Source organism: Siniperca chuatsi, linkage group LG10 (assembly GCF_020085105.1).
Source record: "Siniperca chuatsi isolate FFG_IHB_CAS linkage group LG10, ASM2008510v1, whole genome shotgun sequence".
Lineage (NCBI taxonomy): Eukaryota > Metazoa > Chordata > Actinopteri > Centrarchiformes > Sinipercidae > Siniperca > Siniperca chuatsi.
This window is the reverse complement of record NC_058051.1, coordinates 10,844,328-10,871,178: the sequence shown is the minus strand read 5'-3', so window position 1 is coordinate 10,871,178 and position 26,851 is coordinate 10,844,328. Positions and strand designations below refer to the sequence as shown.

The 26,851-nt window shown below is 40.2% G+C and overlaps 3 protein-coding genes across 5 annotated transcripts; 1 reads left to right on the top strand and 2 right to left on the bottom strand.

The window, feature by feature from the left end:
- Nucleotides 1–150: 150 nt before the first annotated feature.
- On the bottom strand, nucleotides 151–10,266 carry LOC122882393 (formin-like protein 3). The gene is made up of 4 exons (XM_044209710.1): nucleotides 9,247–10,266; nucleotides 8,035–8,101; nucleotides 6,146–6,481; nucleotides 151–856 (listed from the first exon to the last, which is right to left on the bottom strand). The coding sequence occupies exons 2-4, from the start codon at nucleotides 8,084–8,086 to the stop codon at nucleotides 639–641; spliced, it is 606 nt and encodes a 201-aa protein (XP_044065645.1). The 5' UTR covers nucleotides 8,087–8,101; nucleotides 9,247–10,266; the 3' UTR covers nucleotides 151–638.
- A 1,363-nt stretch (nucleotides 10,267–11,629) lies between these two features.
- wdr6 (WD repeat domain 6) lies at nucleotides 11,630–19,563 on the bottom strand. Of its 3 annotated transcripts, none has more exons than XM_044209707.1 (7): nucleotides 19,445–19,563; nucleotides 19,001–19,117; nucleotides 18,105–18,269; nucleotides 14,962–17,839; nucleotides 14,658–14,735; nucleotides 13,311–13,427; nucleotides 11,630–12,885 (listed from the first exon to the last, which is right to left on the bottom strand). In XM_044209707.1, the coding sequence occupies exons 2-7, from the start codon at nucleotides 19,068–19,070 to the stop codon at nucleotides 11,820–11,822; spliced, it is 4,374 nt and encodes a 1,457-aa protein (XP_044065642.1). In that variant the 5' UTR covers nucleotides 19,071–19,117; nucleotides 19,445–19,563; the 3' UTR covers nucleotides 11,630–11,819. The 3 variants fall into 3 exon arrangements, with proteins under 3 accessions (XP_044065642.1, XP_044065641.1, XP_044065643.1); XM_044209706.1 differs by having other exon boundaries at nucleotides 19,362–19,503; XM_044209708.1 differs by lacking the exon at nucleotides 19,445–19,563 and having other exon boundaries at nucleotides 18,105–18,328.
- Nucleotides 19,564–19,597: 34 nt separating this feature from the next.
- On the top strand, nucleotides 19,598–26,851 carry LOC122882392. The gene is made up of 4 exons (XM_044209709.1): nucleotides 19,598–20,231; nucleotides 22,426–22,481; nucleotides 22,711–22,879; nucleotides 25,489–26,851. Exons 1-4 carry the CDS (start codon nucleotides 20,027–20,029, stop codon nucleotides 25,848–25,850), a joined length of 792 nt encoding a protein of 263 aa, XP_044065644.1. The 5' UTR covers nucleotides 19,598–20,026; the 3' UTR covers nucleotides 25,851–26,851.

The following is a 26,851-nucleotide window of genomic DNA, read 5'->3' as shown; positions in this document are numbered from 1 at the left end:
GGAAGAGTAAATGAGAAAGAGAAATATTTTCTATCTTCTATTTTAATGTATTCCACTTTGCAAAAAGGATTGTTTTAGACATTCCAACTGAGAATGACACATGTAGATAGAAAGAAGCCAAAGACAATGCAAAGAGAGAAAAACTCATGCTTTACTTCCACAGTTGTTTTATTGTCCTTTTAATCTCACCACAATAAGAAATTGGAATGATATGTGAAAAGTCTTCAACAACAGCAAATTGTTAAAAAATGAAAGTCTGACTCGGGGATTATACAAGGCTGGATTATTAAAAAGGAAAAGCCAGTTTAGGTCATTAAAAGTAAAGAATGCCCTCTACAGAAACATTATCAACAGAAAATTCAAGAAAAAATGTCAAACTCTTTTGACTTATAAGTCAGCAACTTCTGGTTATATAGAGGGGAAATTTACCTTTACTAATACTACAAATAAAGTTAGTTCAGTATGTTCAAAAGTTCAAACCCAAAATGCAGTATTTCAAAACATGATACACACAGATCTAACAAGATACCCAAACAGTTTCATTTGTTCACAGTAAATGTAGAAACAAATGATTCAACAAAACAGATTCTTATGTCCTATGAATAGGAAAATACAACTGTCCACACAGCACTGATTCTTCAGTAGCGTATCTGTCTCAAAAGCAGCATGAGGTTTCTGATGCGTTCGGCACGGCAGCGAGGCGACTGGTGCAGCGGCAGCTCGAAGAAAGAGAAGGTGAAGCTCCGAGAGAAACTGAGGTTGGTGACGGGACGCAGCGGTGGGAGACGGGGAGGACGAGGCACCCGACGCTGGGGTAACACCCTCCGCCTCACCCGCAACCCTCTACCCCCTACACCTACAGAGACAGAGATGGACGAAGTGAAAGACCATTTTTTTGTTAGGAACATGGTTGTCATTAATCATATAACAGTAAACTGCTCCAGAAAGCTATTAAGTGAACCTTGAGTTAAGATTTGTTTTTGCCAAACTTCTTTTTCCAAGAATGAACTCACACTCAACAGAATGTTGTTACAGACATTGCCACAAATGCCATATACAGACATTATCACAAAACTATGAAAAAAGATATACACATATTCATCAAAATCTTAAAAAATGAAATTTTACACTTAAGTGAAAGATAAAACTATTTTAGCTGCATACAGGACTTACAAGGCCTACACCCATGGCCAACCCACACAGGTGTTTTCACTTGCCTGATTAGACCTCCTCTCAGGACTGAGCGGTCATGGAGATTGCACTTGATAAACACCTCCCTCACTCTCCTGAAAACATATATCTTTTTTAAGTATATTTTTATTCATATGGTATTTGGTTACTTCACATAATAGACCTTTTTCACTGGAGACATTTTGACGTTTCTTAGGAAGAAAAGCATAGGTGTAAATAATAATCTTAGTAAGTTAAGTGTTAGCCAAAATGCAGTATGCCGGTTTTAGCCTGCTATATTAGAGTGGGCTGGTAGAAATAATAGGTGAGAAACTTAAGCAGTAGGTAATCCAGAGGTTAGAGAAGCAGACCAGTAGTCCGAAGGTTGCCGGTTCGAATACCTGGCCAGATGGCACAAAAACTGTAGGGCTGTCAGAGTCAAGATCAGACGCAAACTCCTGCCAGTGTGCCCTCAAGACACGGAAACAGTCAGTTGAAGGTAAATCATATGCTTGCTTGTTAAATGCTATAACACATACTGTTGTCATGCTGTTGCTACCCTAGCCAAAAGCTAATGTTAGCTACATGCTAACACCAACCACTAAAATCATTTAGTGTAAAAGTGTTGTGTTCCTTAAGACAAAATTATCTTGTTAGCGTCGTTGTTTTGTTGTGTGTTTTTCAAATGTAACGGGCGGGCACACTGAACTGCAGGTTGCAGAAACTAGTGTGTTTACTCCTGCGACAGCAGCCCTCGTCCCATGCCTCCCGCTAAAGCACACAAATGCTGTATTTTGCACATTTATATTTCTGCAGATAGATAAATAGTTGTGGAACCAAATGTGTGTATAGTGACTTTTCTTGTATCTGAAAACAAATATATACTACTATATATGTAAAAAGACACTTAATGCTTATGCTTGTTTTACCATATTCTAATATTACAACGCTTTGAGGAAGCAGTGCGTCTCAATTTCATTGTACACCGGTAAGCTCAGTATTTGAAACAGGTGAGAGTGCATAAGTTAAAATAAGCAAAGGTCCTCATGCTGAATTACAGGTGATTTGTTTAATAAGTTAAAACAACAGAGTTAAGCAGCTGTGTGATGGGTGTAACCTAATGGGTGTAATTTGCCTAATCTTCGCAGGTCTTTAGACTGTGGTGGACATGCACACAACAATGGGCTGAAGGAACTTTTTAGTTCCCTGAAAAGTAGTTCCTGGGCATAAAAGTTCCGGGTTCTTTGGGTGGAAACGCGGCTAAAGAAAACAACTAAATCAACTAATTCAAGCCTTTATTCAAACTTCAATATAACTAATACATATATATATATATATATATATATATATATATATATATATTAAATACTTTTGTTATACACATTATTTTTTGGTGATTTACTTCCTTAATGAGAGAGAGAGAGGGAGAAAGAGAGAGAGGGAGAGGGAGAAAGAGAGACTAACTAACTGCCCCTTCTCAGACACACTCTGACCAGTCTCACAACAACACTGCTAAACCAATCAGAGTAAACCAAATTATAACACAATGTAAAGAAACCTATTTGGAACAGAAACTAAAAGCCAAAGTAGATCAAAATGTTATCTGGCCCTAAAAAGAGATTATGAATTGGCAGAATCTCTCTCTAATGTCAGAGATAGAAAGCAGAGACAGATCCTAACCAAGTACAGGCTCAGTGACCACAAACTGGCCTGGTCATTAATTTTCAGTGAGAGACGAGCGGGCAGGTAGGGAAGCGTAGGTGGAGCGACAAGCGGGCGTGATCCCGTGAAACTGTCGCGGGCGTGCTTGTCTCACACACACGCCTGCCGGCTGCCAGAGCTGAATTGGCTTTAACTGCTCTCAACACGACGGGCAGTGTGCCGTGCAAATCAATGGACGAGGGACTGATCCTTGCTGTTTGTGAGTTTCTTGAAATATACAGGCCTCATAAACAGGAGGGCTTTCAGATGGCAGACCATTGGCTCAAGACTAAATGTATCAGGTATTGTTATGTATAGTTTTAACTTAAGCTAGGCTACAAAAAAAAAAACAGTTGTAACAGCAGGATTACAGTGTAGCGTTGTTCTAGTCTTACTCGCCTTGCCTTTCTTGCAGCAAAGTCATCTATGACATCATCCTCAGACAGCTGTTGTGAGAAGACATGATTTACACTGTTGATGGAAGGTCCGCTGAGATGTAATTGCACCATAGTAGATCTCAGTTAGATTTTAAGCCTGGTTTTTTGAGGCAGACAGTAGATGGTTTGTGCAGCAGAAAAAGTGTATTTCTCAAAATCTTGTTGTAGGTTATTCACCTAAAACCTGAATAGTCTTTCAAACTTTCCCTAATGAATTATGGTGGGAGTAAACTCACGTTGACTCTAATTTTTTATTAAATTAGCGAACATTACTATCCTCCAAAGTAAGCAGTCTGCTCCAACTACTATGCAGTAGATAAAACTTTTAATTCATTACCTCTGTCTTTTTCCCATTTTCCCTCCTCTTCTTCTTCTTTTTCTTCCCTGGGTACCAGATGGCTTTGGTCTTTTTTGACATGGTGTAATTAGGCTATCATGCTAATGTTGTTGACAATGTTGTTGTCCTATCACGCTTCACATCGCCACCGGTCAGTGTCACTCACTAGTTAAGATAACTCCACCCGCACGCCCATCCTACCTCCTTCACTCAGTTAAGTCTAAGTGAGCAAAGGGGTGGGGGGAGTGATGCGCCCAGTGATGCTGCAGACAACCCAGAAAATAGGGCCTATTTAATAGGCTGTGTAGTTGTGTTTGTGTGGCATTTGTTCTGTAAGATTTCAAAATACTTCCCCCATTTGGGGCGCCTCCTATAGACGGACACTGCCCCTAGCAATCGCCTATGCCTCAATGCCTGATTGCACACTGTGCAGCGGATGGGTCTGCTTCAGAGCTCTGTGTGTTTGTGCCTGAACACCATAGATGTTTAAAGGGAACTGGATACAGTGTTGGAGGCAGTGCCCGGTTCATTTTTATTACCTGGATCTTCCGCATCATGCGGCCCATAGAGCAAGCGCAACTTTGGAGGTGGGCTGTAGGCTGCCCACCCAATTAGAAGATAGAAACGGGATTAGTATTTTCAATGCTATTTTTCCATTGGCTGAACAAAAGAAAATGTTTTTCTTAACTTTTGATTGGGTGAGCAAGATTGTCCATAGCTACCACTGGCCTCAATGCACAATACCAGGACCCTGAAACTGAAGCAGCTAAATGGAATTCAGCCATCATTAATTTCATTATTTACACCAGTGGTTTTCCTGTTCTGTCAAATTGTCTTCTGTGAAACAAATCCAGCTAGCTAGTACAAATGTTATTGTAACTAATGTTAGTCGGGTAAAGTGAAGTTAAAAGTTATTGTGTTGCACATGGTAATGCTGGGTTTTCAGTTAATATTCGAGCACCGATTTAGCATTAATTACGCTCCCCTCTAGGGTCGGATCAATCGTCTACTATCGCAAAAGCACTCACTTCATACTTTTAATAACATCTCTGTAACGGACGTATGTAGCGACTTACTTTAAAAACTGTCCTGCAGCGCACCATTCAGCCGTTACAACGAGCCATCACTTGTTCTTATAATACACCCCTTGTGGCTTGGTAATCCATCAAGGAAACACTGTTATTTTTGGACACTTTCGAAAAATAATAAAAGCGATAATTTGATGTTTTGTGTATCTAATGCCGCCTATACAAACAACTCTTTACTGTTTTGGTGAATGAGACTGCTGGCAAACATTTTGACTCTCTCCTCTCCAATCACAAGCTGTGTTATTAGGTTGTGAACGCAAAGTACTGCTCCGATGACGGTTGCAAAATGGCGTACTGCCGATTTACAAACGTGATTGTAGATATTTATGCTGTGTCCTGAGCATTTAGAAATCTACTGCAACACGGAAGCGACCTTCAGAGAGTAATGTGTCAAGAATGTTACCTGAAGTGTATTGAGCTCTCTTCATACATCAATGGTATTGAGCTACGTAATGATGTTCCTAAAAGTATGCACATTACGCATACAGTGGAATATGTGTTTTGGTGTTTTATGTGACGCGGTCGGCGAAAATGCAGGTTTCCGGTTAGTTGTGATAAAAATGTAAATAGTTCTGTTTGTGTAATAGTCTTTTTTTATTTGTTGTTTTTGCGCCTGAGGCCTTGGGCTACAAATGTGACGATGGTAAACTTTTGCACATAGTTGTTGTGGAAAAGGATTAAATTGTTGAAACATTAAAAATTCCGTTTTACTTTTTCTTTTGACTTCTTGGTCTAATAACGTTTATAAAAGCATTTGATATCACTACCTGCTTGTGCCTTACAGTACTGAATTTATACACATTTTTATATTAAGAGAGTCCAGGTCCCAGTAATAGGGGAAAAAATGTCTCAGACCCCAGAGTTTTTTTTTAAACATTATCTAATGTTACCTAACTAAGATTAGTTAGCTATTAACAGTTAGCTAGATATGATTGTTGGCTAGGTAATGGTTACCTTAATGTTAGCTAGAGTGCAGCTCATGTTATCCTGTTGGACAAGGTGACATTCAGAGCCAATAAATGACATGTAACGGATTATATGTTATTTGCATATCCTTTTGAATAAAACTGAAAACGGTGTGTTTTGATTGCTATGGATTTTCTTCATGTGTACCTGAATACACTTCCTTCAAAACTAATAGTATGACAAAGAAAGGTAGAAAAAATGATTTGGTACTGATTGAACTCAATAAAAAACGAGATCCCTTGGAAGGATGTGACTTCATTTGAATGTTTTAAGCCTGTTTCGTTTTATTTTTTTTCTTCCTGTGAGGCATTATAAACTTTACTTCATAAATCAAAACAATTAAAAGTTAAAATACTTTTGACATTATTTAAAAAAAAAACAAACAATCTTTTTAGCTTTGTTACATGCTTGGACATGAACATGATTGGCCCCTGTTCCAGACATACCTGCACTGTCCTGAGGCACTGCAACAGGTGAAGATGGAACCTCAGAGTTAAAACTTGAACTTGAAACTTCTTCGTCTTCGTTCTGTGTCCCACAATAAGGGGTGGACGGCGTAGGCTGAGGAGCAGGGGGAGGTGGAGGTGGGGGGATTGAGGTAAAGGACGATTCGGAGAGAGCCAGGCCTCCCCAAGGTGTCATGGTGGTGTCTGAGAGGAGGATGGAAGAAGGCCCCGGATGAGGGTGAGAGAAGGAGGGTGACGATGTTTGCTGCTGGCTGCGTTTTCGGTGATTAGCCTGATGAGGGCGCTGGAGAGCCGGGGAGGAGAGAGGTGGTTTGGCTGTGGTAAGAAAGGGGAGACGGAAGGAAAAAATAAAAAGATACAAGGTAGTGTAGTTGGTTGATAAACTGTTAACTGAAGTGGTCTGGCTTAAAACCCCATGTAGAAAAACATCTGTCCTGATGAAGTGTCCTTGAGCAAGACACACTGAATGCCTACATTTTTACTTTTTTGTAGCCCAATTTTAAAGCAGCACAAATCAACTTTGTGTATCAAGTAGGAGGAATAGATAATGTATTGAAAGTGAAAGGCTTATCCTCCCAGAAATAATGTGATATAACATCAGTGTTGTATCTCAAATCCATTATATATACTACTAATACTACTATAAATTATACACTCTGTAGTTCAAAGTGCACTATGGCAGTAAGCGTATATGAGACATTTCGAGTTTTTATGCTGACAGGAAATGGTACAAGCTGCACAGACTGCATCAACTACAGTTTTGGAATGCTACTGCCAATTTCAAACTTGACAATTGCATTTCATTGCGGGATATCAATGTCATACTCAAAACCTGAGGAATATTAACATGCATGCCGCACGTTCCGTGTGAAATTGTTACATACTACTACATACCCAGATAGATTTGATAAATACGTCTGAAATATTGGGATAAAGAATGTATTGGGCCAATTGCAGCTGAGAGGATTACATGTTCTTCTCTAAACCCAAACACAAACCCACTTTATAATTTTAGCTGATAAGGCAAGTTTTTGTTTACATAATATTTTACAAAAACAGCAGCATCAGCTTTGGAAAATATGATGACATAATAATGTTTATGGCCGTCAAATAAACAGATCCTTCAACCAGAAGAATAATATACTTGCCCTGAAGCTGTACCAAAGTTATTTGTTTTGAAAGAGAAAGACTGCTCTATAGGCAATTCTCTTCTATATAAAGGTATTTCTATGTGTCTATATATTAAAGACCAACAACAGCAAATGAGAGAAGAATAAAAGTTATTAAGGCTTTTTTCCTGCAGGGCCATTATGGTGAAAGATGGTGTTGATTAAAGATTTTCCATTAAAAAAAATCACTATAAAGTATTTTATTTTCTTCAACTGGTGTGCCTTCAGTAATATTCTCTCAAGGACCAAAGAGTTTGTTGTTATATGTTAAATTTTCAGTACAGGCGTTGTTAAGAAAACAGCACAAGTGAATAATCTGGACATCGTCATGAAAACTGATTTCATGCAAAGTGTGAAAACCATCAGTAAATGGCCTGCTGCACAACAGGTATAATCAATATTTCCTATTTTCATTTGTTTAAGAAATCTGATTTATGTTACATTAAAGCCCGTGTTTGCACGATTTGAAAATGATATACTTGAGTGACTCCCAATCGAAAAGACTTTGCACTTTTTAATATGGCCCTAACAATGAAACTTATGTATACAAAAACATTAGGTTTTGAGATTTTATAATTATAAAATGACAGCCATTAACTGATGATCAAGTATCTCCAAAATATGCTTGTGCATTCTCCACGCTCCTGCAGCATAATAGCTTCTGTAAATGGAGAGGTGTGTGGGTCATGAGTGGATCACCTGTTGTTTTACTCCCAGATGAACCAATGAGAGGCAGTCGTTCACGTGACATCACCAATCCAAGAACCTTACAGCAGAAATAAGTGTGGCTATTTAGCAAACATGTTTATAGTTTACAGTGTGCCTCTTTTATCATACACATTAAACTGCAGGAACAGTTCATACACACTGCAATACAAATGTGCATTGATTCTAAATGACAGTTTCGGCATGGCTCTTGAGATGGTAATGTAGGCCGGTTGGTCAGTCCACCACTTTGGTCAGGTCAAAGTTTTCATTCACTTATCCAATTAAATATCTCAACATTTACTAGATAGATTTGCACAAACATGGTAAACATGACCTTCTCACATTTTTACTGAGCATGTTAGCATGCTGACAGTAGCATTTAGATATATGCACCACTGTGCCTATATATACAGCTTCACAGAGCCACTAGCATGGCTGTAGACTCTTAGTATTGTTTCTTTACACTTCACTTTAATATTAAAAGAAATCCATTTTCAAAAATCCTCGTCACTAATCACTTGTTCCTTGACCCATGACTTAACTGTCCACCAAATATTGTTGAACTCTAATATGTTTTTGAGACCCTGAAAACAAAGATATAGTACTGAAAACATACTCACTTGGCAGATGTTGGAACCAAAAGAAAAGAAAAGTTTAACTTGTGGATGTGTGTAAAACTGTAAGGAAACAGCTTTTTATGTGAGAAAGAAACTCTTTAGGAACGCTTTAGAACAAAAATGGGATACAACAGAATGTAGATAGATTCGAAGGGAAGTTAAACCCTGGGTGTAGTTATTAAAAACCTTGTGCCAGATTCAGACTGTACTGTGGTTAAAGCAAATAGCAAATAATTGAACACATGTGAGCTTATGGTGCACTTTAGAGTCTCAGCAATCTTGCTAAAAACTATTTTTTCAGTTCAGTAAAATGTAACATTTAGCTCTTCTGTGAGTGTTAGTAACAGTTTGAAAGGGGAAATGAAGAAAGCTGAGTGCTCTGCCCTTACACCAAATGTGCTGATAAAGAGAGAGAAAGATAAGAAAAATCCTCTAAAATGAGGGACATCTTCTTGACACCAAGTTCATAAAAAGCTCGAATTTCTGAGTTGCAGATTAGGGTTAAGGTAAAAGACAGGAAATAAACACAGTGAATGGCACATCGTCAGGAGTAGTGATGGAAAGCTGTGAGAGAGTGTGTGTATACCTCTTTGATGGGTGTAAACTGTCACTGTACTTTGACAGCAAAACAGAAGTCACTTCCTCTCTCTCCACGTTTGAAGACTTAAGATGACTAATTAGGATGAAATCTTTTTATAAAAATACACATCCTGGTCTTGGAAAGCATCTTCCTCTCTGTGTCTTATCTTACACTCCCTCACTCATCAATTAGTCCTTTCCTTCATTTTTTTCTGCCTTGTCTCTCCTGTAATTTCCTCACTCCTCTGTGCCTATCTGTCTTTCCCTCTCTTCTGTGACCCAACAAACACCAGCAGTGACGGTCATTGCAGCAGGTGCCTTCTCCATTTCTGCACCCCACTCCTCGCCAGCCTCATTTATACCTTGTCAGCACTGGTGCTTTCACTCTCCCTCTACTCTTTTCTTTCACTCTTTCCTCCCCTTGTAAGTGATAGTGCTGGTTACACAGGTACTTTGGCTCTTTCTTTCCCTCCCTCTGCCTTTTCTTTCTATCCCTAGGAACAAAGGCGAGAAGGCGATACCACCTTCCTCTCTTTTTGTGAGTGGCAGGAGTAATTAACATAGGAGCTTTCATTCCCTCTCTCCCCAGGTCCCTCCTTTTTCCATCTTTTCTCCTACCCTCTCTCTTTCTCCCCCTTCACTGTTCATTTTCAGGGTGACATTAGCTTTCCTTCTTCCTCGCTCTTCGTCCTTCTTTCTCTCCACTGTGAGTGGCAGGTGGTTAGATGGGTGCTTGACAAAAGGCAATGTGAGACGAGGCTAAAATATTAAAATATTCATGGATACCTGCAGTGGGCCCTTTCATCGGCTCTGACCCCCATCTAGCTCTCCACACACATGCACACACACACACACACACCCACACACACTAATCTATAGTGGCACAGGTGAACATGCTGCTAGCTGTCTCACACTTCATCTGACACAGCTACATTTGCATACCAGGCAGACAGACAGACACACACACACAGCAAATATGCAAATACTTGTGTGCATACAGTATCATATCAGCCTGCAGTGCAGTATTAGTATTTCATATCACAACAACTTCTGTTTCAACAGTGCTAAAGTAGCATTTCAGAACACATGCACATGCATCCACATAATATAATCACAGTATGAGTGGGCATGATTATACAAACTCGCACTTTCGACCAAACACACACTCCATGTTCACACTCTTGACTTAATGGTGTATAAAAATAGAGTCTTAATAATCCCAAAACAAATACTATTTCCTAACTCTGTGGCTGGATGCAAAACACTGTGCATGCACAGTCACACACACAAACACGTTTTTTCTACTGTGTATTACACATGGTTAACAGTTCTGTTCTTAACATTAAAGCAAAGTGTGACTAGAAAACCAAATAGCTGCAATACAAATACATACACTGACACACAGTTTGGTACTTCTATCCATGTGGGGACCATCGCTGACTAATGTCATTTCCTTGCCACTAACGGTAACCTTAACCGCCACAACTACACACCTAACCCCAACCCTTAACCTAATTGTAACCCTAAGCCTAATTCCAAGTCTAAACCCCCAGACAGCCTTTGAAGAACTGAGGACTAGACAAAAACCTCATGGGTGAACACTCAAATTGGTCCTCACAAATACTGTAAAAGTAGAAGAGCAAACACACCTGATAAGGTCAGTTCTCTGTAGAGCAGCAGTTCCAAACCTTTTTGGCTTGTGAGCCCTTGAAACTAACTGATGACCCATCATCACAGGTTATGTGTTGGAGTTATGAGCAGTTCAACCAGTGACTTTTTTTGTGAAGAAAAAGAGCAAGTATTAGAGAAAAATTCTCCCTAAATCAATCTTTTTTTGTTTTTTGTCTTATCTTGCAAAACCTTCAGGGTTTCTGGCTCCCAGGCTAGGAACCACAGCTCCAAAGGACTAGTCAGGTCTACTCACGGATACTTCCCACTCTGCAGTGATTAATCAATCTCTAAACAACTCCTGCAGTGATTGTGACATTGCACTCACTTGTAATAGCTTGGATATATTGCTTTTTTTATGTATACCATCCCGTGTTGTTTACCAGCTTTAAGTCTATCATGATGTCAGGATGATATTTTTTGTGGGCATGTGTGATTGGGGGGAAAAAGAAGCTCTTCACTAAAACAATCTGAAGAAAAATACCTTGCTCAAGGGAACATCAGGAGTGGGTGTTAAGACAGGGTTTTAACCATAAACTACATATAAATCTCCCAAATACTTTGTGGATTTTTCTGTGTGGAGACATTTGGTAAAGGCAGTCTTTGGTTTGGCCTTGCTCTTACTGAAAATTGCGTCCCAAGACTTAATATTTTTCTTATTGCTTTTTATTAAATCTTCACTGAACTGCAAAAACATGTACCCCATAAATAACGAAGAAAGCTGGAGAATAAATAAACTTTATTAAAAAATTACCAAAGTAAAATTCATTTGATATCAATTTATACAGCTGCAATCAAGGAATTTTACAGCTTATTCATAAATAATTATTTAAAATGTGTCCATTGAGAAAGTGACTTTGAACTGCCAGTATCTTTTGTTTCCATTTATGTTACTTTTCTTGTAAAGGTACTTTAATTCTGTGATTCACCTTCTCCTTTTCTTTTTCTTCTTGTAGTCCACATCTTTGCATCCATCTCTGTATTTCTGACTCGTAGTAATTGGAAGCCCTGGCCGCAGACCAGCACCCATCCCGTCTTTTCTCTCTCTCTTTTCTTGCTCTCACAGGAAGCCTTGAAACCCGTCTCAGTGTTTACCTCACTCTCTGTCTTACCCATGCTGTCAGTCTCTGTTTGATTTCTATGTTCACCAGCTGTCTTACCTCCCTTCTCATCCCTGGTCTTACAAACTGGGTCACCTGTCATGCTCACGGCTTCAACAAGTTCTCCACCCTCTGCCTCATCAGCTGTTTCCTTGTCCTTATTGGATCTCCCATCTGTCTTACCCTCTGCTGTTTTACACATCGTTCTTAATCCTGTCTGACTCCCTTTCCCTCTCCAAATTGCAATCTCCTGTCCAGACTCAAAACTTGTTTTCCTCTTTTTATCTCCTCCTTCCTCCTCTATCATCTGCCCCTCCCACACTGCAAGTCCTGCAGCATCTGCAACATGGGAGTACAGTGCCCCAATCTGGCTGATACCGGTACTACCAACCCTCCACAGGAAAACCCTCTGATCTGAAGAAGTGGAGACCAGGATGCCTGGTCTCAGGAGTTTCAGGGCAGTCAGAGGGGCAGCGTGAGCCAACGCGATGTGGGACTGGGAGTGAAGATGAAGATGAAGCTGGTTTGGTGGTTGGAACTGGGTTTGCAGAGAAATCAGGGGCTCAGAAATCTGAAAAAACTCTCTGCTGCCCCCAGTCTTCCCTTCTTCTGGGTACTGCACCCTAATCGTGGACACTGTCAGCTGCCCATCATCCCCTCCGCTAGCAACAGTTACCAGGCATCCACCCTCTTGTTGTCCCAGTTTCTCTTCCCAAACAGCCAATGAGTTGACGCCGCTCCGGTGGGCGGGAATGTTGAGGCATGGGATTGGTGGAGTCGGAGCATTGCTCGAAGTACTGGACGATAAGGAAGAAGCTTCAGTCAAATCCCACACTGCAATTTTGCCATCTGTTGCAGCACTGAACAGCAGCTTATACCTGAGAGAGAGAGAGAGAGAGAGAGAGAGAGAGAGAGAGAGAGAGAGAGAGAGAGAGAGAGAGAGAGAGAGAGAGAGAGAGAGAGAGAGAGAGAGAGAGAGAGAGAGAGAGAGAGAGACGTTAATACACACATGTACATGTGAAATTGCTTTCCTCATATTTTCCCAAAACAAAAACAATTGGAAATTGAAAGTTAACCTAAATCTACTGAGCTCTTAACATTACATTCCTATATTTGATCTGCAAGTCAATGCACTTTTCTAAAACAGTGTGCTTTAAAATAATAAAAATATATTAAAAAACGATCAGTGGTCTCATTCTGAGGGTTCCTACAAAGCAAGACTAACAATGACTTGTAATGAAGGTGCCAAAATTCACCAAATTCATGTTCTGGAAATAAAAACATGGAACAAACACTGGCTCACCTTTTGCCTTTTCCATCCTCCAGGCTGCAGGCGGCAACACTAAGCACACAGCGCTGGTGGTAAAATGTCTCCCACAACAAATCAATTTGACATTTATCTTCACTGAGTGAGAACAATCTGGAAAAGACAGTAATGGAGGTGAGAAGACAAAAAAGGAGAGAGCAAGAAAAGCTTTATAAGACAAACAGTGTATTATAAAATAAAATTAAGTGACACAAGAGAATTTAAGGTTGAGGAAACAGCATCTAAAGAGAGATGACGGAACACATGGAGCAGAGTAAATATCTTCAGCCACATTCAAGATATATTTTGCCAAGTAACATATTTCAACACACTTTCTCTCACATTCAGTAACAAAAATCACTATGATGATGATTAAGATAAGTTGAGGCAAACTTAAAAAGAAACTTTAATATCAAAGCTCTTAGGGTTCTAACACAACTGAAGTATGACTATAATTGTATTCTATCACAGAAAGCGGAGTTCTCTCTCTTCAGATAGGGGATAAAGCAGGTAAATTATTGGAAAACTGCTTAAAACAGAAAGAACAAAGATCATCTCTTATTTTGGCCATTATATCTGAAAAGGGGGAACTAAAAACCAAATCCATAGATATTAACAATATGTTTAGAGAGTTCTATGTGGCACTATATACAGCGGCCTCTCAACATAATAACGAGTATATGAAAACATTTTTTGAGAGATTAGACCTTCCTAAATTCATAGAATCTCAAACAAAAGACCTTGACCACCCAATAATCAGTGAAGAAATTGTTAGTGTTATAAAGGGACTGTCGAATGATAAAGCTCCAGGGCCAGATGGCTTTACAGCGAAAAAAAGCTATACCTCTGAACTGACCCCTTTACTACTTGGTATGTACAACGAGGCATTCGAAAGTGGGGAGCTGCCAGCCACTCTGTCACAAGTCTTAATTACACTCTCAAAAAAGACAAGGATCCTTATGACTGAAAGAGTTATCGTCCAATTTCCCTTATTCCATTAGATACCAAGATGTTTTCTAAAATTCTTGCAAATAGGCTGGAGAAGGTAATGACCTCTCTGGTACATGAAGATCAAGTAGGTTTCATTCATAAACGTATTTCTTCAGATAGCATTAGACATTCCAGTTCACAAAAAATGTTTGATAGGGTGGCATGGGGATATTTGTTTAGGACCGAAGAGATTTTTGGATTTGCGAAGATATTTATTAAGTGGGTACGTCTACTATATAATCGTCCAGAGGTACAAACCAATGGGTATACATATTCATACTTTGAATTGGGAAGGGGTACACGTCAGGGATCAGTCGGAAGAGTTGGAACAGTTTTGCTGTGATGGTCACCAACCTGAGCGCACCGTCGCTGCAGGCCAGAGCCAGAGGACCACAGTCGGTCTTCTCATCCACTACCACTACAGACATGTACCTGAAAACACACAGACACAACTGGTAAGACTGGATGCTGGAGTGAAGAAAGGAAGGAAGGAAGTGGATAAAGACAAAAGATAGGAAGAAGGAAAAATCCATCTCTTTATTAATGAAATTCCCTCTACATATGTGCACAAAATAAATACAGGTAGGATGACACTGCTTCTTTATGTATATCAATTCAATTTCTGCTCATGCCTCCTATATTTCAACCATTTACTTGCCTTGTTTCTGGGTCCATTTTCACCGTCTTGTGACGGTTCTGCCTCCTCTCCCACTGTTCGTCCAATCGGTGACTGGCCACCTGGATCACCTGGCAGGTGGGAACCAGCATCTGCCTGTCCCAGCTGATCAACAGCCGGTAACACTGCATTTGAGCTCGCCCGCCAGCTGACACAAGCAGAGCAGAGAGAGACCGTGTCTGGTTTTCATATCCTCCCTCTGGGTGTGTTACCGCTGTCACTGTCCGAACGCTTGAGATGTGGTCAGTAATAACTGAGAGAACTTTGATGCTGCCAGAGTTGGGATGCACCGCCAGGACGGTTAAGCTAGTGTCCTCTCCTCCCGTCACCACTATCTCCCAATGCCCTTCCTCTTCCTCCACATCCTTTACTTCATCTTTGAGCCTATCCTTTCCCTCAATTGGGATCAAATGTCCAGTACTCTTTGTTTGAATCTCATTCCCAATTCCCTTTATCCTCCCCAGCCTGCATACACACCCAATCCCCCTCCCATGGACGCCTTCTCTCAGGCCCCATCCTCCAGTCCTTCCTGCCTTCCCAGCACAGCTTGGTGTCTCTCCAGGGGGTTGCGAAGCCAGGACAGCCCCCTGCTTGATGAAGACTAGAGCACCATATCCGAGCCAAAACCCTTTGTGGGACGACCAGAGACTCCAAGAGCGATGCCCCCCACCACAAGGCACTGCTAATAGCCTCTCCTGCCTCACCGGGTCCCAAACCACAAAGTGGACAGCATGAAAGCCAACCATGACGAACCTGGCTTCTCTTCCCTTGTTCTCTGTCTTTTTTTCTTCTCCTCTAAAGCTCCCCTCCTCTTTCCCCTCCTCTGTAACCTCCAGCTGTTCTGTCAAATTGTGTTTCTTTGTCTTGTAGTGGTTCTTACATTCCTCTCCGAGCTCTTCCTCCTCCTCTTCCTCCTCCTCCTCCTCTTCCACTGGAATTTCAGGTTCAAGAATCAAAACCCTCTCTAGCCACTCCATACCCTTGCAGGCCCGCTGGAATCTGAGAACCTCCAGCTGAAGCCCTCCCTTGTTCCCTACACTCTTTCCATTACTCTTTTCTTCAGGTTTTTCTGGTGGTATTGGATGCACTCTGAAGACCCTCACACAGCCGTCCCTGCCGGTGCTGTAGAGCAGTCCCTGGTATTCACACACTGAAGTGACACCCTGTTTTCCATGCACTCCGAACAGGCAGCTCAGTGGGTGCAGTGTTAGGTCATCTACTTCTTTTCTTTCTCTCTTCTCCATAATTTTGCCTTTTCTGTCTCCACCGCTTCCATTTTCTTCAGCTTCAACCCTTTGATCATCACTTTGTTTCCTGCCTGTCAGCAAGCCTTCATCCATCCTTTTGTCATCTCCAGTCTTTTGCTCCAGTTTTCCTCCTTCCTGAAATAAAAGCAGGGACCCTCTCCTGTCCCCACACACCCACAGCACCCCCTGTGATGTGGAGTGGAGGGGTACTGCAGCTGTCAGCCAGCGTTTGGAGCAGGGGGGAAGGATGAAAGGAGGAAGGGGATTTACACTGAGAGCTAAGGAACAGTTTTCATCTAATTTTACTTCTATACACCAGCGATAGACAAGTCCTTCAGCACCTGATGCTAGCAAATACAAGTGTTTTTTTGCCTCTTGCCAAATAAGACTATGGATCTTCCTTGATCCTCCTGTGAGAAGAATCCCACACTGAGGATGAGAGATGGGAAAGACTTGTATGGACCCACTGAGGTTTCCCACAGCACACAAATTAACTTTTGCTGTTGAGTCTTTCACACTGACAGGTATTGTTTCCATCACACAATAAGATTGAAACTCTGGTGTCCCTCGCCAGACCATCTCCCACTGCCCTTTGCTGTATTGGTAAACTATTCCTTGGTCAGTGCAAACCACAAACTTACTCTGACTCCAACTTGCATTTTCATTCTCTTCCGCTGCTATACAAACCACTTTAGGCAAGCCTTGACCAGGAAATTTCAGGTCACTTAGCTTCTCTGTCACTGCTTCCTCCATTCTCTCCTTCCTCTCCTCACTCCCTTCCACCCTCCACAACCTCACCCCTCCATCTGCCCCCCCTGTAGCCACCCATCTCCCTTCATCTCCTGTTCCATCACTGACTGCGAGTGCACGAACCCCCCCTGCTCGGTGTCCCTTCAACGTACGAACCACCTTGCCACCTCCAGCCCAGCCCCAGACTAAACAGGCCCCGTCTTCCCCAGCACTGAACACATTCCCTGGGGAGAGACGCACCAAAAACACCCTAGCCTGGTGTCCATATAGGACCCTTAAACAAACTGGGTTCAAGTCCCCACATTTTCCTCCAGGGCCCCCTAAACCACCAACACCCCACACCCTTACACTGCGGTCATCAGAGGCTGAAGCCAGCCATCCTTTCTCCTGGAGGTAAGAGATGCTGAAGATGACCCCGCTGTGGCCCAGAAGACGTCTCTCAACTGAAGCTTTGTGCTCAGAATTGCTATTTTTGTCATCTCCTCCAGGCTTCCAGAGAACCAGCTGGTTGAAAACAGTCCCTCCTACTAAGACTGTATCTGCCCAGGATTCATGTACCAGAAGGAGGGCAGAGTACAGCAGACACCCCTCGAGACAGGAGCGCTGAACCAGGGCATTTCCTGTAATGACATCCAGGAGAAGAGCGCTATTGTGGGCTACAGCCACACAGAGCAATGAGTGTTTGTCTCCAGAGAGCCAGCGGACATCCAGGGCCCAGTCCTGCAGGTCCATGAGGGGACCCAGAATCTCCAAGTGCCGATGCTCCCCATCCTGGAGATCCACATGGAGCCTCACCAGCCTCACAGCCTTGCCTCCAAACACTGCTAGGTCATAGAAGTTGGGCTCAGAGATGGAGCTCAGTTCTGGGGATTGACAGACGAGAAGCGATTTTGTGAATTTATGAGTTAATAAATACAAAAACATCTGTAAAAAACAATCAGAGGGCTCAGTGAGTGCAAACTGTTTACTAAAACTGGACAGAGTTATCTGTCCATCTTATTTCACTCAAATCGGCTAGACTTTTTTTTTATACAAAAGTGAAGAAATAAATCAACCTCTCTGAACACAACAGAAGAAATTTGTTTTTATATAAGAAAACAGTGAAAACAAACATCTTCATGTGCTAACCATCTTTCTCCTCCCCATAGGTTCCTGTGGCAGAGCTCTGTGTTGGGACAGTCGCCAGACTTCTAGGTCTTATCCCATGGATTCTGTAGTGTTGGAGCACACTCAGTGAGACACAGGCTTTAGGGCGAGGTTGGAGACCATACACCGTCAAGACTGGACCCTCACCTGCCAGGAAATTCAGTAGAGATGGGCAGATGATACGGAAACTCAAGCTTGTTTCACTCCTGTGAAGCACACTGTTTTAATACATTGTGTCAGAGCTTGTGTCAAAATGAAGAATACTATGTGACTGATGAGGTCCAAAGCTTCAAACGTCATTGGTTCTTCAGAAAGCGCTTCATTCAGTTTGACAGTTTTTAAAGTGTTGCAGCTAAGACATAACATTTATACCTGAAATACCAAGTAATAATGTAATAAAAGTAATAGGCTAATCTAATGAATATCACATCACATTGCGACTCATATGACATAGTGATGCTGGACCTAAACTATAACAAAACAGTACATTCATATTTCATGTCAGAATCTTTTTTATATCTAGGCTTTTTGGCAATAGATTAGATTTTACTGTAACATATTGCACAATAAGGTCTACATTTAATGCAGTACTTCTGAACAAAAGTATAACAGATTTGGTGATGACACGCAGGCTTCTTGGACTTTTACTTAACATATGTGAGACTTAAACTATTAAAATCAGACAGGTGTCATAGTGCTTCAGCTCCAGTGTTAAAGGGCTGCCTTGACAAACCACATTTAAAGCTCAACCTGTTCTACCCCTGCATTTGTAGTAAGACTAGTACAAAAACGCATAACTATATAGGCCAATATGGTTGGGATATTGTGATATTTACACTAGAAATGTCACTTCTATATTGAGTGACACTGCTGCCTACCTGTCAGTAGAAATGCATCCTGAAGGAACTCCAGAGCTGTGACTGGAGCTACCAGGGCTGCTGTCTCCATCTCTTAATGAATAATAACTTTCATTCAAGACACATTATCAATGTTGCCTGAAAGATATAGAGTTACAACACACACTTGTTAAAGATGGTAGAACCAGAAAGATGGCAAACAGGCAGTGTGGTTGGCTGGCATTTTAAAAATGAAAATGTTGATCTGTGTTGAGTCATAATTAGCCTTTCAGTTAGCAAAACAAGCTAACAGCAAGAGCGATTGTCGCGTTATTTAGTGGGTAAAAATCATGAAAAGTAACTTTTCTAGGTCAGTATCAATGCCGCTACATGGTTTACTTACAAAAAGCCTCAAACGCCACATAAATATATTTCAAATCTGCATTAAAACATATATATTTGCATCCACGATTCGTAATCTACTACCCATGTGTTTCTGTTCTGTCTTCCCATGCTACGTTTTAACCAATCAGACCACACTGCTGGCTTCCTGAACGCTGATTGGTTAGAAAAAAAAGGTTAGCCGTATTTGTATTGGAGAAAGCGACATATGTGACTGACGTTGAGTTGTGCTGCCTCTAGTGTTTACTGGAAAAATAGGTTGCTTCGCAATTTCGCATCAGTCATAGGCATTTATTTTAAAATTAGTGATAGGCTTGTTATTCTGTTTTTTGGTTGCTTTAACTTTCGTTGACACTTATTTAGACACGTTTTTTCTTTACTACAGCAGCAGATACAATTATGCTGTTTCTGCACTCAATGCTTTGAGTAACAGAGTATTTTAGAACTATCAGAGGGAGCCATATGACGCAGCTCAATATATCAATGCTGCTTTGTAGATATTTTTTAACTCTTTACCAAAAATACATAGAGCAATTTCCATCAATATGCATAGTTGAGTTAACTCAGTTTGATCTTCGAGTAGTCCATGAACGCAACAGGAGGCAGTACCAGGTAAGAGGCTGCGTCTGACCGTTAGGTAGCGGTCCAGCTAACTTCACGGCAACTATGCCTGGAAAATGTAAATTCCAAGAGTCCTGGCTTGCCAAGGGAATTTACAAGGACTGGCTGGTTAAGGACGTCCAAGACATTCACTTCGCCCGATGCAGGGCCTGTTGTAAATCAATCAAACTTCAGACCATGGGCGAGGCTGCACTCACCAGCCACGCAGGGGGAGCCGGCCACAAAGCAGCGGTCCGCAAGCTAGCGGAAGGTAACGTTAGCTTAGCTTCAATTTTAAAACGGTAAACAGCTTAAGAAGCATGCTAAAAATGTTCAATTAGTATTTGTGAATACATGTGATTCATTTCCGTTGTTAAGCTGTTATAAAAGTGGGTTGTGTTGTAGCACTTCTGTAGTGGGCGGTGGGTGTGTATTTGTCTACAACAACAGTCTAGACGTGTGTGAGTCGACCACAGGTTTTTCCTCTGGACATGTATTCTTAATGTGCATGTATTAGATTTTCTCATGACAACACGTACAACGAAGCACACCTTGTAGTGTGTGATATATAGTTATGTTTAATGGTTTTCATTTACTGTCTTTTAGGTTTTATATGCCGTAGGCTACTATTAGAGCTTTAGAAACACCACAATAGCCAACACTTCCCTGCAGTGCAGATGAGGAGCACCCGTAGTTGAACATCTGCAGTCTGCTGAAGTGTCCTTGAGCAAGCGTTCCTCCCAGGGGAACAACTTAGGTTCAGGTCATCAGGTTCATGGTCGGCAGTTTTGATAATGTGTTTTCATTATGACCCTGAATACCTTTTTTTTTTAAACTTATATTCTATTAATCTACCAATGATGTAACTAAATTCTGTTAAACAGGATTTTAAGATAATTCCTCATGGATTAATTATTGTATTTTAATATATTGAAGTATATTAATGGATTTTCAGCACAGTTCAAAAGGTTATAAGGGGTAAAAAAAAACAAAAAACTTTAAAAGTTACCAAATAGCACAACAGCCATCCATTAATTTGTACTTTTAAAAGGTTGTACCTTAATATTTTAATTATGGTAAGGTAATGTTGTAATGGTAGTTGTTTTTGTTTGTTGTTAGTTTGTTTTTGTTTTGTTTTTAACCAAAAACCTGTGAGTCCATGTAGAAACGCCATTAATAACCCCTTAATAAATCAGAATCCATGAATTAAGTAATCTGTTAATAACCAAATATTTACCAAGTAACAAAGCCACCCCTGAATGGTTGTGGTCATCTGGACACTGTTTTCAGAATCAAGACGTTTCGGCTCCCATCCGGAAGTCATTCTCAATTGTGAAAATGGTCTGAGAACTCAGAAATTTAAGCTACTCTGTGTTACTTAAGCCTTGCCCTCGGGGAGGAGTCTTCCTGAGTGTCTGCTGTTTACCCTGCCTAGTTTCACCTGAAACTGACCTTCTTTTGTTTCCATGATGGCCCAGTAATCACGCCTATTGTTTTCTGGCTGCACCTCCCTCATCACTGTTAAGTACCTGATTAGCTTATGATTGGCTTGACTATGGTGTTAATACACTGTGGTAAACGGTTGGCAAGTTGAATTTCAGACCGCCATTTCTGTTTAAAGAGGGGTTTTCTTTTTTCACAAAAATGGCTTCTTTGACTCCTCTTTCAAACCAACAGTGACGACACGCTAACTCGGGATTGCAGAGCGCCATGCATTTGCATCTAAAAGCTACAAACCACACATTTGAAGACAGTGAGGTGAAGATTTTAAGTAGAGAGAAAAGTTGGTTTGAAAGAGGAGTCAAAGAAGCCATTTTTGTGAAAAAAGAAAACCCCTCTTTAAACAGAAATGGCGGTCTGGGATTGAGAATGACTTCCGGATGGGAGCTGAAACGTCTTGATTCTGAAAACAGTGTCCAGATGACTACGACTGAAACCTTTTCTACGATGGAACACTCCTGGACGAATGAGGGACTACACCGTCTAGTTTGTCAAATGGTTAAATTTATAAGGAAGTCACACTGTAAACGGATTGAATAATCCCTGAATTTAATGTTTACATATTAAAGTGTAGGATTTCTAACTACTCAATATTGCCATTACAGAACTCTTCCTGAAATTACTTTACAGTAAATTTGAGGCTGACTTTGTGGACTTTTTCATTGTTTAAGTAAAGATTTACAGCCCAAAATAGATGTCTGTCCATTTGCAATCATGCTTCATTACTTACAAAGTCTGAACAGTTTTATTGGTGTTGAGTGGGTTGCAAACACTGATAAGTCAGGAATTTAATTTCCACTTGCTATTATCCATTCTAGTATGGAGACGTGTGTGTTTGTGTATTTTGGTATGAAGGGGGTGTTGTACCTGCTTCCACCAGAGGAAGGCGTTCTATGCTTATTTTCCTGAAACACATTTACCTGCTGTCCCCCCCTGACTGTCTCCCTGTCCTTTTTTGTTATTAGCAGGCAATTTGATGATGATAAATGCTGCTGGGCAGATGAATGGCAGTGTGAATCAGGTAAATATTAAAAATTGATCCTTCTGGTTTACATTTATTTTAGACACAATTCATTTTATTAATTTTACATGAGCAGAATTTAAACCAACAAACAACATTAAGGTAAACCTGGAGCAGCTCATGTTAATGGACAGCTATGATTCATAAACTAACATTCATGCTTGAAATGACAAATGTTCCATCAGTGTAAAGTAATAATTTAAAATACTCTTTGTTATCGCCGTCTCAGGATGAGGACAGCAAGGAGCAAGTGGCCATCTGCCTTCAACGTGATGCCTTGGACAGAATAACAGGCAGCGACTGGTCAGATCTGCACCACAGCCCCACTACAAACTCCACCTCCCACAATGCAGAGCTACAGGATGTGACATTTCCTGCTGCCTTCTTCACATCACCAGGTACCCACAGATAAAGCTCTGCAAGCTGCCACAATATTTGTTGCCTAGAAACACTTGCTCACTGAACTGACAAATATTGGTGTCAGTCTGGACCTTGGAATGAATATGTATACATAAACTGTGATATTCCAGTATTAACATGATTAAGACAGTGCTCTTAATAAAGAAACTGTCATAAACAACACTGAATAATTACCTATAGCTTGATAAGAACATTTATAAAGGTTGTTCATTGTAATAAAAGCAATGTGTTTGAATCTGCATACAGATTTTGTTGTTTTGAAATGAAAAAATGCTGTTAAATTATGTATATATAATATTGGCAAGTGAAAAATGTGAGTTTGCACTCAAATCAGTATTTACATTTCTATATAATATTATTTGAAGATATTTTTGTTACCACAAACATGTTCAATGATGCATTCTAGTTTCAGCTTTTACATACAAAAGGAATAAACATTGAATTTCAGGTATAAGCTAAGTTGTTCCTTCCACATGACAGTACTGAATCAAGTGATATATGCAATAAAAGTCCATTTATTAGTTGATGACATTTTAGTTTAGATAATTAAGGTTGGTAATTTCATGTCAAACAATATCCATTCCTCTATTTCAGAGAGCCACATTGTCAGCAGTAGTGTAATGATATACTGTATATGGAAGCACCTGCATTTGCTATGTTTCTCTACTCTGTTATTCAGATTTTTTCCTTTATTGGATTTCAAGTCTTTTCAGGCTTTCAAGTCTATTTCTATCTGCTGAACATGAGGTTGTGCAAACTACCAGAGTGCACATCTCAGCAATGGCCTGAAGTGCACAAATCTGTACAAACCTGTGCCAACCAATCCCAACTAATAGTTCTCTATTAAGCATTGGCAAAATATGGCATACTAACTGCATCTATACTGGAATCTGTTTATAATCAATGTTTAAACTATGCTGTATTACATGAAACGTGCCAAAGATTGAAGTAGACATACAGTACTGCACTAAAGTATATATCTCAACCCAAACAATTTTGGGTGGCATGCAACAAACAATACATGTGTTAAGTATTAAAATAATTAAATAAGCAAGAAAATGGTCATATAACATATACACAAATGTGTTTCCATCACTTTAAAGCAATATAGTTTGCTATAGTTTTTGTAGTTTCTACACAAATTGAGTAAGGTATTGGGAAAAAAATAATAATTTGTGGAAAAGTACCCATTAGAAAATCTGCCAAAGGTTAGCTTAAATATCCCTGTGTATTAGATAATAGTTACTTCAAACACTACTTAGAAGCTTATTACAAGTATCTATGGGTGACCACTAGTCCAGACACACCCCAGGGAGAGGATATAATGAAAGAAAGATGATTTCCAGGGAAGGCACTTTCCCGGTTTTGAACAACAGCAGTCCATTGCTTTAAGAGGTGATAACCATTAATAAGCTGCCAGTCAGCAAGGTCTATCATATCAAAACCTAATCTAGGGATGTATAGGAATTAAAAAATCACAACTAGAATTTGATGGAGATGATGGTACCGGTATGTTAAATTTTGAATCTGAGCCCATGGCCTAATTGTTTAGGTTACCATTACTGAGGATGAGGAGGAAGGAGTGGAATTATAGACACATCACAAGAGAGTAACTCCTGTACTCTAACTCCAACCACAAATTTATATTTAAATAGACAATGTTTCCCATTGGAATTTTATTACGTATTAAAATAAATCTACCATTATCAATTTCAAATCAAAAATAAATATTTTCCTATTACCTGTAGTGCTATTTATCCATTTAGATTGTTTTGGTGTGAGTTGCCGAGTTCTGAAGATATCGGCCGTAGCAATGTCTGTATTTTTTGAAAATAATGGGACTATATGGCACTTGGCTTGTGGTGCTCAAAGCGACATTTGAAAAACTCAACAGCATTGTCTGTTTCCAGAAATGACCCGGTTACTCAAGATAATCCACAGATTTGTTGTCAGCAGTTTCATGTAGGAACTGTTTTCTAGTTCCGGGTCATTTCTGGAAATAGACAATGCTGTTGAGTTTTTCAAATGTCACTTTGAGCATGATTTCTGGAAAGAGACGTTCTTGAGTTTTTCGAATGTATTTTTTTGGCGCTTTGAGAACCGCAAGCCGAGTGCCATATAGTCCTCAAAAAATGCAGACAGCTCTACGGCCGATATCTCCAAAACTTGGCAACTCACACCAAAACAATCTAGATGGATAAATAGCACTACAGGTAAGAGGAGAAATATGTATTTTTAATTTGGGGTGAACTGTCCCTTTTTAAGTAAATTTGTGGTTGAAGTCAATGTACAGGCAGGTGTCTGGAAGCTTACAACATCCCTTTTGTTAAACGTTAATAAACATTACAAGAAGTGTCCGTTCCTTGTCCTAATATTTAGATACTAATAAATGAGTGATGAAACAGCCATGTTACAGGTCACCAGGGGTCATTGAATGGTGTAACGGATGGAAATGTCCAGTAAGGTTCCAGTAAATGGTAAATTGTTCCTTCCATTTAGCTAAATGCATTTAGCAATAGATATTGAACCAATGCACTCAGGGACACAAGGATCACCTCACTGACCTTTTGCAACTCTGACCTCGCAGGCACCTCCAGGCTTATCAGCCAGCGTCTCCACCCGTCAGGCAGCGAGACGGAGGAAGCGGACCGCCGCTCGACTCTGCACGACTGTGTAGACCTATCGAGACTGGAGCACCAGCAGAGAACAGAAGCTCTGGAGCAGCAGCAGCAGATGAAGATTCTGGAGTGGGAGAACAAGATGAAGGTGCTGGCGTGGGAGCAGGAACTGGTGAAGGAGAAGAGGAGAGCAGCCCGGCAGAAGGAGAAGGCCTTCAGGATGAAGAAGGCTTACTACAAAGCCAAGCTAAAGAGGATGGGCGAGGACGTGCCGCCATGTTCCTCCAGCAGCAGCGATGAAGAGGAGAAAACATCTGATCCGACAGGATGAACTATTTTAATAGTTGCGTTTTTATTAGTGCTTGTTTCATTCTTATATTCTTTTGTTTATATGCCATGGAACTGTTACAATTTTTATACATTTATTTGTACTTTAATGCAAAAGGAGGATTCTCGGTTGCTTTAAATCAGCTGTTCTTACACAAGGAGGGGAAATTACTTTTCCTGCTAAATGAGTAAAAGGCTTTTTTGGTTCTTTTGAGGTAGACTGCAGTTGTGAAAAGCATATGACAACATCTTACTCAAGTACAAGTACTGTTACTTAAAAGTAGAAGTAAAATTACTTGGGTTGCAGACTACTCAAAAGTACAAAAGTAGGTCTTTTGAAGACTGAGACAATATTCCATATGGTCAAAACGACTATCAACGAATCTCTCTGCAATGTGACTATCATCTTTTCTGTCTAAGTAAGCTTTCTCAAATATATTTAAACTAAACTAAATGAATACAACACTTCATTTAAGCTTAACCCAAGTGAAAGATGTAGTACTAATAGACCTATAAAAGTACATGGAAATGCTGTGAATGCTATGAAACACAAATACTTTGCACACCTTGTAGAAAAGCCTCAGAACTGTGTAAAAGGGTTGAGATATAAATCACCATTCTCCTGTTTTGTATTATCTGTCATTTTAATCATTTAATCAAATGTGGCCTCAGTATATTTAAAATAATAAATCTTCATTTATGTTTAAGGTGATAGTTTCTGTAAAGGTCAAAGCCTATTGTAGGGAGAACGTCATTTTAAAGAATGTGCTGAGATTACGTCTGATTACTACAGATGTAGAAATGAAATGACATTCCTAAATAGACAATCTTTTAACATGATTTTACTTGCCAAACTTCTTTTGCGGTGCATGTTAACATGAGTATGTATGCTTTAACATTTTTATTTGCTTTGTAAATAAATGTACATTTGGTACAAAGTTGGAGTTGACTACAGGCAGGTGAGAAATCAAAGAAAAAACCTGAATAAAAGAGTGGAGAAACATA

Coding starts and splice junctions, on each gene's coding strand:
- LOC122882393 (XM_044209710.1), bottom strand. CDS start 8,086: ATGTCACGTGAACGACTGCCTCTCATTGGTTCATCTGGGAGTAAAACA. Junction 6,482..8,034: donor ATCTGGGAGTAAAACAACAG/GTGATCCACTCA, acceptor TTCTTACCACAG/CCAAACCACCTCTCTCCTCC. Junction 857..6,145: donor AGTGCCTCAGGACAGTGCAG/GTATGTCTGGAA, acceptor CTGTCTCTGTAG/GTGTAGGGGGTAGAGGGTTG.
- wdr6 (XM_044209707.1), bottom strand. CDS start 19,070: ATGGAGACAGCAGCCCTGGTAGCTCCAGTCACAGCTCTGGAGTTCCTT. Junction 17,840..18,104: donor CTATGGGGAGGAGAAAGATG/GTTAGCACATGA, acceptor GTCAATCCCCAG/AACTGAGCTCCATCTCTGAG. Junction 13,428..14,657: donor TGCAGCGACGGTGCGCTCAG/GTTGGTGACCAT, acceptor TGTCTTTTCCAG/ATTGTTCTCACTCAGTGAAG.
- LOC122882392 (XM_044209709.1), top strand. CDS start 20,027: ATGCCTGGAAAATGTAAATTCCAAGAGTCCTGGCTTGCCAAGGGAATT. Junction 22,482..22,710: donor TGAATGGCAGTGTGAATCAG/GTAAATATTAAA, acceptor TCGCCGTCTCAG/GATGAGGACAGCAAGGAGCA. Junction 22,880..25,488: donor TGCCTTCTTCACATCACCAG/GTACCCACAGAT, acceptor CTGACCTCGCAG/GCACCTCCAGGCTTATCAGC.